The sequence below is a fragment of the Barbatula barbatula genome (assembly GCF_947034865.1).
Source record: "Barbatula barbatula genome assembly, chromosome: 2".
NCBI classification, from domain to species: Eukaryota; Metazoa; Chordata; class Actinopteri; order Cypriniformes; family Nemacheilidae; genus Barbatula; species Barbatula barbatula.
The window spans coordinates 13,712,819-13,724,811 of record NC_136767.1 but is presented as its reverse complement, the minus strand read 5'-3'; the positions used below and the strand labels follow the sequence as shown (position 1 = coordinate 13,724,811).

General features: G+C 39.5%; 2 protein-coding genes across 2 annotated transcripts; both read left to right on the top strand.

Annotated features, from left to right (window-relative positions):
- Positions 1-932: 932 nt before the first annotated feature.
- Positions 933-4,808, top strand: LOC306905731 (polyubiquitin-C). The gene is made up of 2 exons (XM_079476574.1): positions 933-1,078; positions 1,850-4,808. The coding sequence occupies exon 2, from the start codon at positions 1,850-1,852 to the stop codon at positions 4,589-4,591; it is 2,742 nt and encodes a 913-aa protein (XP_079332700.1). The 5' UTR covers positions 933-1,078; the 3' UTR covers positions 4,592-4,808.
- A 927-nt stretch (positions 4,809-5,735) lies between these two features.
- p2rx5 (purinergic receptor P2X, ligand-gated ion channel, 5) lies at positions 5,736-11,532 on the top strand. Its single transcript, XM_079450984.1, has 12 exons — positions 5,736-5,917; positions 6,363-6,513; positions 6,665-6,736; positions 6,919-6,994; positions 7,315-7,399; positions 7,553-7,633; positions 9,072-9,213; positions 9,436-9,581; positions 9,910-10,003; positions 10,090-10,155; positions 10,532-10,617; positions 10,758-11,532. Exons 1-12 carry the CDS (start codon positions 5,784-5,786, stop codon positions 11,041-11,043), a joined length of 1,419 nt encoding a protein of 472 aa, XP_079307110.1. The 5' UTR covers positions 5,736-5,783; the 3' UTR covers positions 11,044-11,532.
- Positions 11,533-11,993: the final 461 nt, after the last annotated feature.

The following is an 11,993-nucleotide window of genomic DNA, read 5'->3' as shown; positions in this document are numbered from 1 at the left end:
TACTGTACAGGATATACACAAACTACATTGAAAACTTAGAAATGAACTTTTATGTGTTATTTGACATGAGAGGTTACTTTACTTCTTGTGGATTCGGTAAAATCATAATGATCAAAATAACAAAAATGTATATTTGCAAGTCAGCCCAAGATGTCCAGCTGTGAATGAACTGCTAAATGGTTGTGCTATAGTCAGCCTGACCAAAGAGAATGACCTACTGGTCTGAGGTCAACATGTTTGAGAGCAAGAACGTTTGTGTCACACTGCGTTCTATATAAAGTGTACTGGTTTACAAAACTCTCTGAAAGCCAGTCTAAAATACTAAATAATTAATTTAATGGAAACAGCTTTACAGACACAGTGAACATGTTGCAACATGCTGTTTGTGTTATGGTCTTAGTTTGGGACTAACTTTCTCGACATACCTACAGCTTTTCAATTAAGATTAGATTAAAAATAATAAAAGAATACATATTTTATCAATCAAATGTTCTAATGGTCACACACACATAGCATTAAGCGGGGAGCAGGTTTTGGGATTGAAAGAATTGTCAGAAAGGTATTTCATTATATTATTTACATAAGAATAACAAGACTCCCAGTGTATTCCAGTAGTAGCTGTATATATATATAACTAAATGAATGGCATAGCACCATACTGTGCCCTGACTGGCCCAGATTCCAAAAATCTGAATCACCAATAGCAAAGCAAACAAACAACTTAACCAGCCAATCCCAGCCGGGGAGGTGTACAATTTTCTAGCATTTTCTAGAGATCGCCTTTGTTAATTTTTTACTGACAATTATAATTTTTAATTATAATTAGGGGTTAAAAACGATCGCTATACATTGCCCATACATCAATTTTAGTTTAAAGTATATTTGAATGTTTTCAAAAAATGTTTTCAAAAAAAAGGGTTGGAACTGCGGATGGGTCTCGTCATGTGACGTTTCCTAAACGTCACGATCCTGCGTTCGTATAAAAACAGTAGCACTGAGCTTCTTCCTCAGTTTTCCGCAAACAAGAAGAGATATTCAGTTCAGAAGAATCGCTACAGTCGTCAAGCAAACTTAAAAGGTAAGAATATATTTCTGTTTGAATTGGTTCGTTAAGGTTAAATACGTTTTGTAATATTCGGAATGTGATTTTGGGGTTAACATTAACGTCATATTCAGTAATCGCTAGACAGAAACCGTTTAATCGTTTTTAAAATGTTACTTTATGTATGTTGATATGTTGTAGTTATCTGGTAAAGTTATTTTGTTCGCTTACGAATTGCTATTTTACCAAATTTATTTTTGCTGATTCACAGTAATGTTACGGCTTGAACAAAGAACCCGGATGCAACTGTAAAACCGCCATGTTAGAGAAATGGTGTTGCGCAGTAAAAAAACTCTTCTGTAATGGGTTTCGGTTATTCCCCAAATCGTATATTTTACGAAAACCAGTGGTTTAAAAAACCTGAATATAACTTATTACTCATTTGAAACGGATACAGATGCAATTTCGTATAGAGCATTTTTTTACATTTTTACCTTAACTTGTACTTTAGCCGCGATTGGGAAAATACTAAAACAACTATGTTTGAATGAAATGTTTACATCGAACTGAACCTAAAAATTTGAATATAATGGTTTTACAGTAACAGGTTTATGCGCCTCTAGTGGTAGCAAGTGTAACTGCAACATGCCAAAATGGCGTTTGCAAGCAGGTCTTCAATGTGCCCATAATTACTACATCTGATATATATTTTACATGTTTTTGTGGTTTTCATGTTTTGTAAGAGTGCATACACATGACAATTACCTCTTATGATCAGTCACTTACTTTGTTTTTATTTTCTGACAGATGCAGATCTTCGTCAAGACCCTGACGGGCAAAACCATCACCCTTGAGGTTGAGCCAAGCGACACTATTGAGAATGTGAAGGCTAAGATCCAGGACAAAGAGGGCATTCCCCCTGACCAGCAGAGGTTGATCTTTGCCGGCAAACAGCTGGAAGATGGCCGCACCCTGTCAGACTACAACATCCAAAAAGAGTCCACCCTTCATCTTGTGCTGCGTCTCAGGGGAGGCATGCAGATCTTCGTCAAGACCCTCACCGGCAAAACCATCACCCTCGAGGTTGAGCCAAGCGACACCATCGAGAACGTCAAAGCCAAGATCCAGGACAAAGAGGGCATTCCCCCTGACCAGCAGAGGTTGATCTTTGCTGGCAAACAGCTGGAAGATGGCCGCACCCTGTCAGACTACAACATCCAGAAAGAGTCCACCCTTCATCTTGTGCTGCGTCTCAGGGGAGGCATGCAGATCTTCGTCAAGACCCTCACCGGCAAAACCATCACCCTCGAGGTTGAGCCAAGTGACACAATTGAGAACGTCAAAGCCAAGATCCAGGACAAAGAGGGCATTCCCCCTGACCAGCAGAGGTTGATCTTTGCTGGCAAACAGCTGGAAGATGGCCGCACCCTGTCAGACTACAACATCCAGAAAGAGTCCACCCTTCATCTTGTGCTGCGTCTCAGGGGAGGCATGCAGATCTTCGTCAAGACCCTCACCGGCAAAACCATCACCCTCGAGGTTGAGCCAAGCGACACCATTGAGAACGTCAAAGCCAAGATCCAGGACAAAGAGGGCATTCCCCCTGACCAGCAGAGGTTGATCTTTGCCGGCAAACAGCTGGAAGATGGCCGCACCCTGTCAGACTACAACATCCAGAAAGAGTCCACCCTTCATCTTGTGCTACGTCTCAGGGGAGGCATGCAGATCTTCGTCAAGACCCTCACCGGCAAAACCATCACCCTCGAGGTTGAGCCAAGCGACACAATCGAGAACGTCAAAGCCAAGATCCAGGACAAAGAGGGCATTCCCCCTGACCAGCAGAGGTTGATCTTTGCTGGCAAACAGCTGGAAGATGGCCGCACCCTGTCAGACTACAACATCCAGAAAGAGTCCACCCTTCATCTTGTGCTGCGTCTCAGGGGAGGCATGCAGATCTTCGTCAAGACCCTCACCGGCAAAACCATCACCCTCGAGGTTGAGCCAAGCGACACCATCGAGAACGTCAAAGCCAAGATCCAGGACAAAGAGGGCATTCCCCCTGACCAGCAGAGGTTGATCTTTGCTGGCAAACAGCTGGAAGATGGCCGCACCCTGTCAGACTACAACATCCAGAAAGAGTCCACCCTTCATCTTGTGCTGCGTCTCAGGGGAGGCATGCAGATCTTCGTCAAGACCCTCACCGGCAAAACCATCACCCTCGAGGTTGAGCCAAGTGACACAATTGAGAACGTCAAAGCCAAGATCCAGGACAAAGAGGGCATTCCCCCTGACCAGCAGAGGTTGATCTTTGCCGGCAAACAGCTGGAAGATGGCCGCACCCTGTCAGACTACAACATCCAGAAAGAGTCCACCCTCCATCTTGTGCTGCGTCTCAGGGGAGGCATGCAAATCTTCGTCAAGACCCTCACCGGCAAAACCATCACCCTCGAGGTTGAGCCAAGCGACACCATCGAGAACGTCAAAGCCAAGATCCAGGACAAAGAGGGCATTCCCCCTGACCAGCAGAGGTTGATCTTTGCCGGCAAACAGTTGGAAGATGGCCGCACCCTGTCAGACTACAACATCCAGAAAGAGTCCACCCTTCATCTTGTGCTACGTCTCAGGGGAGGCATGCAGATCTTCGTCAAGACCCTCACCGGCAAAACCATCACCCTCGAGGTTGAGCCAAGCGACACAATCGAGAACGTCAAAGCCAAGATCCAGGACAAAGAGGGCATTCCCCCTGACCAGCAGAGGTTGATCTTTGCTGGCAAACAGCTGGAAGATGGCCGCACCCTGTCAGACTACAACATCCAGAAAGAGTCCACCCTTCATCTTGTGCTGCGTCTCAGGGGAGGCATGCAGATCTTCGTCAAGACCCTCACCGGCAAAACCATCACCCTCGAGGTTGAGCCAAGCGACACCATCGAGAACGTCAAAGCCAAGATCCAGGACAAAGAGGGCATTCCCCCTGACCAGCAGAGGTTGATCTTTGCCGGCAAACAGCTGGAAGATGGCCGCACCCTGTCAGACTACAACATCCAGAAAGAGTCCACCCTCCATCTTGTGCTGCGTCTCAGGGGAGGCATGCAAATCTTCGTCAAGACCCTCACCGGCAAAACCATCACCCTCGAGGTTGAGCCAAGCGACACCATCGAGAACGTCAAAGCCAAGATCCAGGACAAAGAGGGCATTCCCCCTGACCAGCAGAGGTTGATCTTTGCTGGCAAACAGCTGGAAGATGGCCGCACCCTGTCAGACTACAACATCCAGAAAGAGTCCACCCTTCATCTTGTGCTGCGTCTCAGGGGAGGCATGCAGATCTTTGTCAAGACCCTCACCGGCAAAACCATCACCCTCGAGGTTGAGCCAAGCGACACCATCGAGAACGTCAAAGCCAAGATCCAGGACAAAGAGGGCATTCCCCCTGACCAGCAGAGGTTGATCTTTGCCGGCAAACAGCTGGAAGATGGCCGCACCCTGTCAGACTACAACATCCAGAAAGAGTCCACCCTTCATCTTGTGCTGCGTCTGAGAGGCGGCAGCTAGTGACAATATTGAAGTCATCTGTTTATTATTATTATTATAATGAATGCCATGTAATGGTTTTTCAGTCTAACCTGTTCACATGCACTCCCCACTTTTTTTAACCATACTATTTCCATATCCCACTTTTTTTTAACTATTGCTGAATCCCACTACTTTTCCACTTTTTTAATTTGTAGTCTTGAAAAAGAATGGCAAATAAAAGCTCTGATGTTCTAAATTGTGTTTCTTTATTTTGATGCGACTAACTTTATCAAGTCATTAAAAAAACAAAGTTTTTAACATTAAAACTTCAAAACCTATGCTAAAGGTAGTATGTAAACCGTACGAAAATTTGAAAATGTTGTAGTTACACAATTTGAAATATTTTGGTTAATTAGTATGAAATTAAGTCAAGTTTGTGCCACTAGACATGGCTACACTTCAAGTGTGCTGAATGAAAGTTTCTGTATAACAGTCTAATACCTTAATCTTTTTTAATTGTAATTGCAAACAATGGTTCGTGTTGTCCAGCTAAACAGCTGTTGGACTTAAAGTAACCAATGTAAATTCCGCAAAACCAGATAGCAATTGCATACATTTTAATGAACCGAAATCAATACTATAAATTGAATTGGTCAATATAATGTAAAGCTTACGTTTAAGGTGTCAATGGTACGGTGTTATGATTAAATTAATATACTTACTATAGGGTCAAGATTACGGTGTGGTGTAGGGTAAGTAACATGAAATTATAATTTATAGTAGATACTACAATATACATAGCATATGCCAAGGTTATATATTAGCGTAAAATAAAGTGTCCCCAACTTAATTCGTTTTGTTAACCTTGAAGTTCTCCACTGTATCACGACCTATTCACTCATTGTCAGCTGCTTTATCAGTGATACTGTTATTGATTAAATATTTCCTATAGAAGGAAGGATACATTGAAAATGGCTCTATACGAAATACAAAAAGCGCTTTTAAAACCTAGCTTTAATCCCCAATTTGCGTATCCCAAATGATCGCATTCATTTCAACATTACAATTTCTGTGTAAATAGATGTATTTTATCCACATGAAATTCGTTTAAATAAGAACGACAACAGTTTTGAGCAAATGTTCGCAGTAAATAAGAAGGAAGAAGCGGCTGCACGACAGTCGGAGCAGAGCAGCGACAGCTGCACCGGGGCTGTCATTGACACGCACGAGCATGGCTCAAACCTGGGCTAACGTTTTCTTATCTTTATTCGATTACAAAACAGAGAAATTTGTCATCGCTAAAAACAAAAAGGTCGGTGTGCTGTTCAGACTCCTTCAGCTGGGGGTTATTGGATATCTGATCGGGTAGGTGCCTTTTGCTTCCTTATTAATGCACAGGCAGGGTGAACGAGCGGGGTCATTCGGTTGACAGAAAGTTTTAATTTTCAAAATAGTCAGCTGTTTATTTAACAAATCCAATAATTGTACTATTACAGTTGCACCAAAACCAATGTACGCCGACAGTTGAAGCTTCATGTCTTGATCAGATGTTATTTATGGGAAGGGAAAGACTGAATGCACTGTATTGTCACCGTCTTAATGGTCGTTCTGCAAGTTTTGTGCTGTGTTGAGAGAGATTTCTTTCGAGCCAAGCAACACGATTTCAAAGATTTCTTTTATCTTTTGTATGGATTATGCAACCAAAATATAATGTGGTTTACCCTTCATGGTGTTTTATCCATACTGTATATAGTAGAAGTCTCTATCTCGCTTCGTCTCTCCCTCACTCCCTGTGAAATCTCTTCTCAAGGTGGGTTTTTCTTTGGAAGAAAGGATATCAGGAGAATGAGGAAGCCATCCAGAGCTCTGTGTTTACCAAACTCAAGGGCGTAGATCTTACCAACAGCAGTGCACACGGTCTTCAACTGTGGGGTGCAGAGGATTATGTCATCCCTTCGCAAGTAAAATTACCTATGTTCATATTAGAACATTTACACTATTAAATAGTGTCAAATATATATGAAGGCTGACATAAGAAAAAAAACAATGATGTAATCGCGCATAACTTACTGAAAATGTCTAGTTTGTGATTTCATATGTGTTGTTTTTAAGGGGGACAGGGTCTTCTTTATTGTAACAAATTACCTAGTGACATCAAACCAAAAATTGGGTTTCTGTTCTGAGGTAAGAGACAAGGTTTGTTATTCCCCCAAAAAACACCAGAAACATACTTTTGCACTTCTTAAGCTTCTCTAGCTAAAAACAATGTTTTCATTAATCAGAGGAAACTAAGTCAAGATTTGTGCTGATATGGGTTTGTTGATTTTACTGCATTTGTTTGGTTTATTCCATTTACTTCACTTCAGAATCCAAAGGTGCCAGATGGCTTTTGTACTAGTGATGATGACTGTTTGGAAGGGGAAAGTGTCATAGCAGGCCACGGTAAACACACAAAACCTACATTAAACACTGTGGGGCAGTTTCCAGGACAAGGTCTAAGACTAGTCCGAGACTAAAGTAAATGTTAGAGCTGTCAAAACGGAATATATCTTGCAGTGAAATATTTTAAAAATCATAAGTGCCCCTGTCTAATGCACACCAGTAAAGCTTTTTTGTTAGGCATGTTTGTAAAAACGTCTTAATTGAACTAAGGCCTAGTCCTGTTTTAAATTAATCCCTGTCCGCGAAACTGACCCTGAATCTTATAAGACCAGTTGGCAGGTTTAAATGTACCCCCTTGAATTTGACTGTTGTTTATTCAGGAGTGAAGACAGGCCTCTGTCTGAACAACACAGGGACATGTGAGATTCATGCCTGGTGCCCTGTTGAGCAAGGCCATACACCACAGTAAGAAAAGTTGTATAATCAAAAAACATTTAAAATAAATAATAAATTCATTCATAGTGATTCAACTTCAATGTCTGACACTTTTATCCCTGTATGAAACTGTTCCAAGAAAAATGCCATATTGGTTTGAACCTGTGTCAAATGTTACAACAGGGAGCCCATGCTTGCGAAGGCAGAACATTTCACAATCTATGTAAAGAACTTCATCAAGTTTCCCAAATTTGCCTTCTCCAAGTAAGTCCAAAGTAAAGGAGTGCTGCCAGCTTGTTTATGTTTGCTTGAGAGCCCGGAAAATAAATGTTTCTTGAAATAAACAGGTATGCTCAGAAAGGATCTCTGTACATTAAGCACAGTCTTTACTATGATGTTCCGAACGCACTAAGGCTATAAACTGAATTTATTTTGGATCTTGATATCTCTTATTCCTACAGTGTGTTCCCCAAGCTAAATATTTTGCATGTTATTTCCTTTGCAAAACACCATCAGAGTCGGATGTGCAGGTACAATCAGCAGCATAAATCTCCTCAACATCCGGCTAAATACAAGGCACTGGATTTAACATTTCGCATAACTTCCTGTCTCCTAGAAATTAAAGACACCTAAAAGGGGAAAGTATACACACAGTGAAGTACAATTTACAATGTTTCCATAATTAGTTAAATAGCTAGTGTTGGTAATATGAAATTAACATAACAGTAATTTAATAATCACAAAGTCATAAGCTCAAACTAGATTTGTGAGGGAAAGTAAATCAACTTAAAGGGATAGTTAAACCAAATATAATCAATTCTGTTTGGAATGACATACGTGTGACTACATGATGAAGTAATTTTTCATTTAATACATTTTCATTTTTGTTGAATCTATCGCTTCTAGATTTGCGTTATGCAATGTGCATGTGTCTTACATCCTGTAGCCAAGTGAAAGAGCAGACTTGACTGGGCACAGTAATATGTTATGTTTGGATACTGATGGCACAGCACAAGCTGCTATAAATATCTGGCGCTTGTTCATCTCTATTTATACCAACACAACGCGTGTTGCATCTGCTGAGACTGGCTGTCTTTATATCCTTTGCCGTGACAACAACAAGCCCTGCACATTTCAAGTTAGGTGACAGGGTGACACCCGTTCCTCAGTTCTTAGACTGCACTCACATCACCTGTTCTGCGTAATACACGGAATTCATGCACACACACGTCTTTCACAATAGAAGTTAGACTATAGTTAAGCTGTTTCAGAGAACATCATTTTGGGCATATCTGAACTTCTTTTACAATAAGGTTCCAATTGTTAGGGTGAATTCAATGTATTAGTTAACATAAACTAACAACAAACATTACTTCTACAGCATGTATTAATCGTTTTACATGTTAATGCATATTAATGTTTACTTATACATTTAAAAAAATCAAATGTTGTATTTGGGAACAAAGTTAATTCCCAGTAAACTAACAGGAAAGAACAGTAAACTACTGCATGCATTTGTATTAACATTACGGCATTTGTATAAACATGTAGAAACTTTTTTTTATGGTAAAACTAAACATTTGACCAAATGTTTTTATGTTGTCAAGGCCAATAACAGTTGTTTGAAATGCTTTGGAAAATGAAAACAAACTTTAAGGTTTTAAAAACTGTTATTTTGATTCCTATTATGTTTCTTTTAAAGGTCAAACGTCCTACCGACCCGCAACAGCACATATTTGAAGACATGCAAATATGATAGAAAGTATCACCCCTACTGTCCTATCTTTCGGGTGGGAGATGTGATACAGTGGACTGGCTACAGTTTCCAGGATTTGGCAACAAAGGCAAGTGCTTTAAATGAATGAATAATGACATGTCTCAATATTTCTTTGTTAAATTTTAATCTGGTTTACTTCTAAATGAATATTTGAAGATGTTGATTGGAGTTGCTTGTTATAAAGCTGTTTCAGAGATGGAGGCAAAAACATCATATGTGAATGGATGCAAGGTATTGTGTTTCGTGTTAGTTATGTTGCTTTTTTCTTCTCACTTATACACATATACAGGGTGGAGCTATTGGAGTTGGAATTGAGTGGAATTGTGATTTGGATAAGGATGAATCCCATTGTATCCCGGAATATAGCTTCACACGTTTGGATGCCTCTGAAAATTTAAATTCAAACATCTCGTACGCTTCAGGTTACAATTTTAGGTAGTGTTCTAATTTACTGACTTCAGCTACACCAACATTCAGAAAGTTTCGGTTAGTTACCCACCCTATAAAGACATGTCAGTAAATCTGATGCACAAATAGTCAGTGGATTGTTTTCCAGTTGACTCCCTTGACCTTTTTTTTGTTGCTGTGTACAGAACCTATAACTGTACACAGAGACTGTTAAGATTTCTGTTTAGATATAGCCGTTTGTTAAAAATCTAAAAAACAGCTTACAGCACCTTTAAACAGTTTTTCCTTTAAACTATATATCTAGTTTTGTTTGAAATATGTTATAACATTATTAAAAGTGCTTCTTTCTTCTAAGGTTTGCTCGTTATTTCAAAGATGCAGGAGGGGAGACCTTCCGAAATCTATATAAAGTATATGGGATTCGCTTTGATATACTCGTGAGCGGAAAGGTAAAGAAAGAAATACTAAAATCCATTTTCTAGTCACTAAAAAGTGACTGAAATGTAGCCACTATGTGAACTTTTCTGTTTTCTAGGCTGGGAAATTCAACATTATTCCTACAATGGTCAATATAGGCTCTGGGCTTGCCTTAATGGGTGCTGTAAGTATATGGACCAGTCACAAATGTTCACAAAAAAATGTATATTCTGTCATCATTTCTGTCGCCCTGTTGTCATTTTAAACCTGTATGACTTATTTTCTTCCGCAGAACACAAAAGATGATATTTTTTTAAATATTGATAACCGAACAATGGAAGGACCCATTCACTTCTATTGTACAGACACAAAACCAATGCAAGTCATTGGGTACCGCCGTTATTCAGTTACCAACATTTTTCTAAATATATATTTAGTTTTTCTGCAGAAACTATCCCTGTAACTTCTATTGCTGTTCATCTTTGTCTGTCCGGACTGGTGAACGGTGTGATTCAGTGTGTACAGTTTGAGACGCAATTTGTGTTCATCTCATTCTGTAGGCAGTTTTCGCCTGTGACATGATTCTTCTCTACATGATGAGCAAAAGTTCCTTCTACCGAGAGACAAAATTCGAGGCGATCACAAAGTAAGATTCTACTCTGGAGTTTGTGTGTTGGAGGTGCCATTAGTTTACCATTTCATCTGAATATATGTTGCTTTGTGCCTGTTTAACCTGAAAATGTAATGTTTTAACCAACTTCTATTTAACAATGTTTGCACCTGTAGAAAACAACCTGGGAAGCACAGGGAAAAAAAACATGCAAGACATCATGGTCACCATCGCCAAGAAAGACGACAAAAGCAGGAGGAGAAACCGGCAGCAGAGATGCAGCTGCTGACATCAGAATCATCTCAGCCAAATAGTAACCCAGAAAGAGAGATCCGACCATCAGCACTCAAAACTCACAGTCCTGAGAGAAAGCCAATGGGTTCTGTATCATTCAGGACTGAACAGGGTACAGAAAAACAGATGATTTTTCCTGTTTCGTCCTTGAGACCACGCAACCAGTAGAGGATTTGTCTGAAACTGAAATCCTGCTGGATTTACTGTGGAAGTACAACAGAAGCGATGACAACGGATGAATGCGCCATACCAAAATGAAACATTTCAGTCCTTTTTAAACTGTTTTAGGTGGCGCTGGAAGTTTTTATTACGAAGAAACTACATACCAGAACTTTATTAATTAATTGATTAAAGTACATTATTCAATTTATTAAATATGTTTTGGGTGGGCACAAACCAAAAATTGTAGATGTAATAATGTATGTGAAATGGAAAAAACAAAGGAATCCTGGCAAGTGCTTATTGTTTACATCTTGCAAAATGGTCTATATCCTAACATTGTACTGTATTAAGTAGTCTTGGTCTGTTTAGGTTTCTGCCTAAATGCTTAAAATGTTTTGGAGACAAATACAAACATGCCCACCATACACAGAAAGTCTTTCAATTCTGTTTACAGTAAATATAAAATATTTCCAATACCTCAAAAGTGAGTGTCTTAAGTTAAAATATAAAATTTCAGAGAATACAAGGACAACTAACAATTTTTGGATCACTACAAAATGTAGTGTAAATATGATTTTTCTTAAAATGGGGCAAATGCTAATCAGTGGGAGTGTCTAAAACTTTGACTCAGTGTCTATAAATAACAAACACTCTTAGAGGGGTATACAGTGTTACAAATAAAAATGGGAAAAGTATTGTCTGTTAAAATGCATAGTCAAGAGAAAATGAAATGGAATCAAATTGTAAAATTAGTAGGCCTATCTAATCTATCAAAACTAATACATGACAGCTAATAGTTACAAATGCTTTTAACAGAAGATTATTAATTTACACTACAATGACTACAATTAAATCTGAGAAATTAATTAGATCAAATGACTTTTCAATTAGGTAAAATAACTTGAAATATTAGTACGTATTGTCCACAGAGTTTATATAGTACATTTTCTTATCAT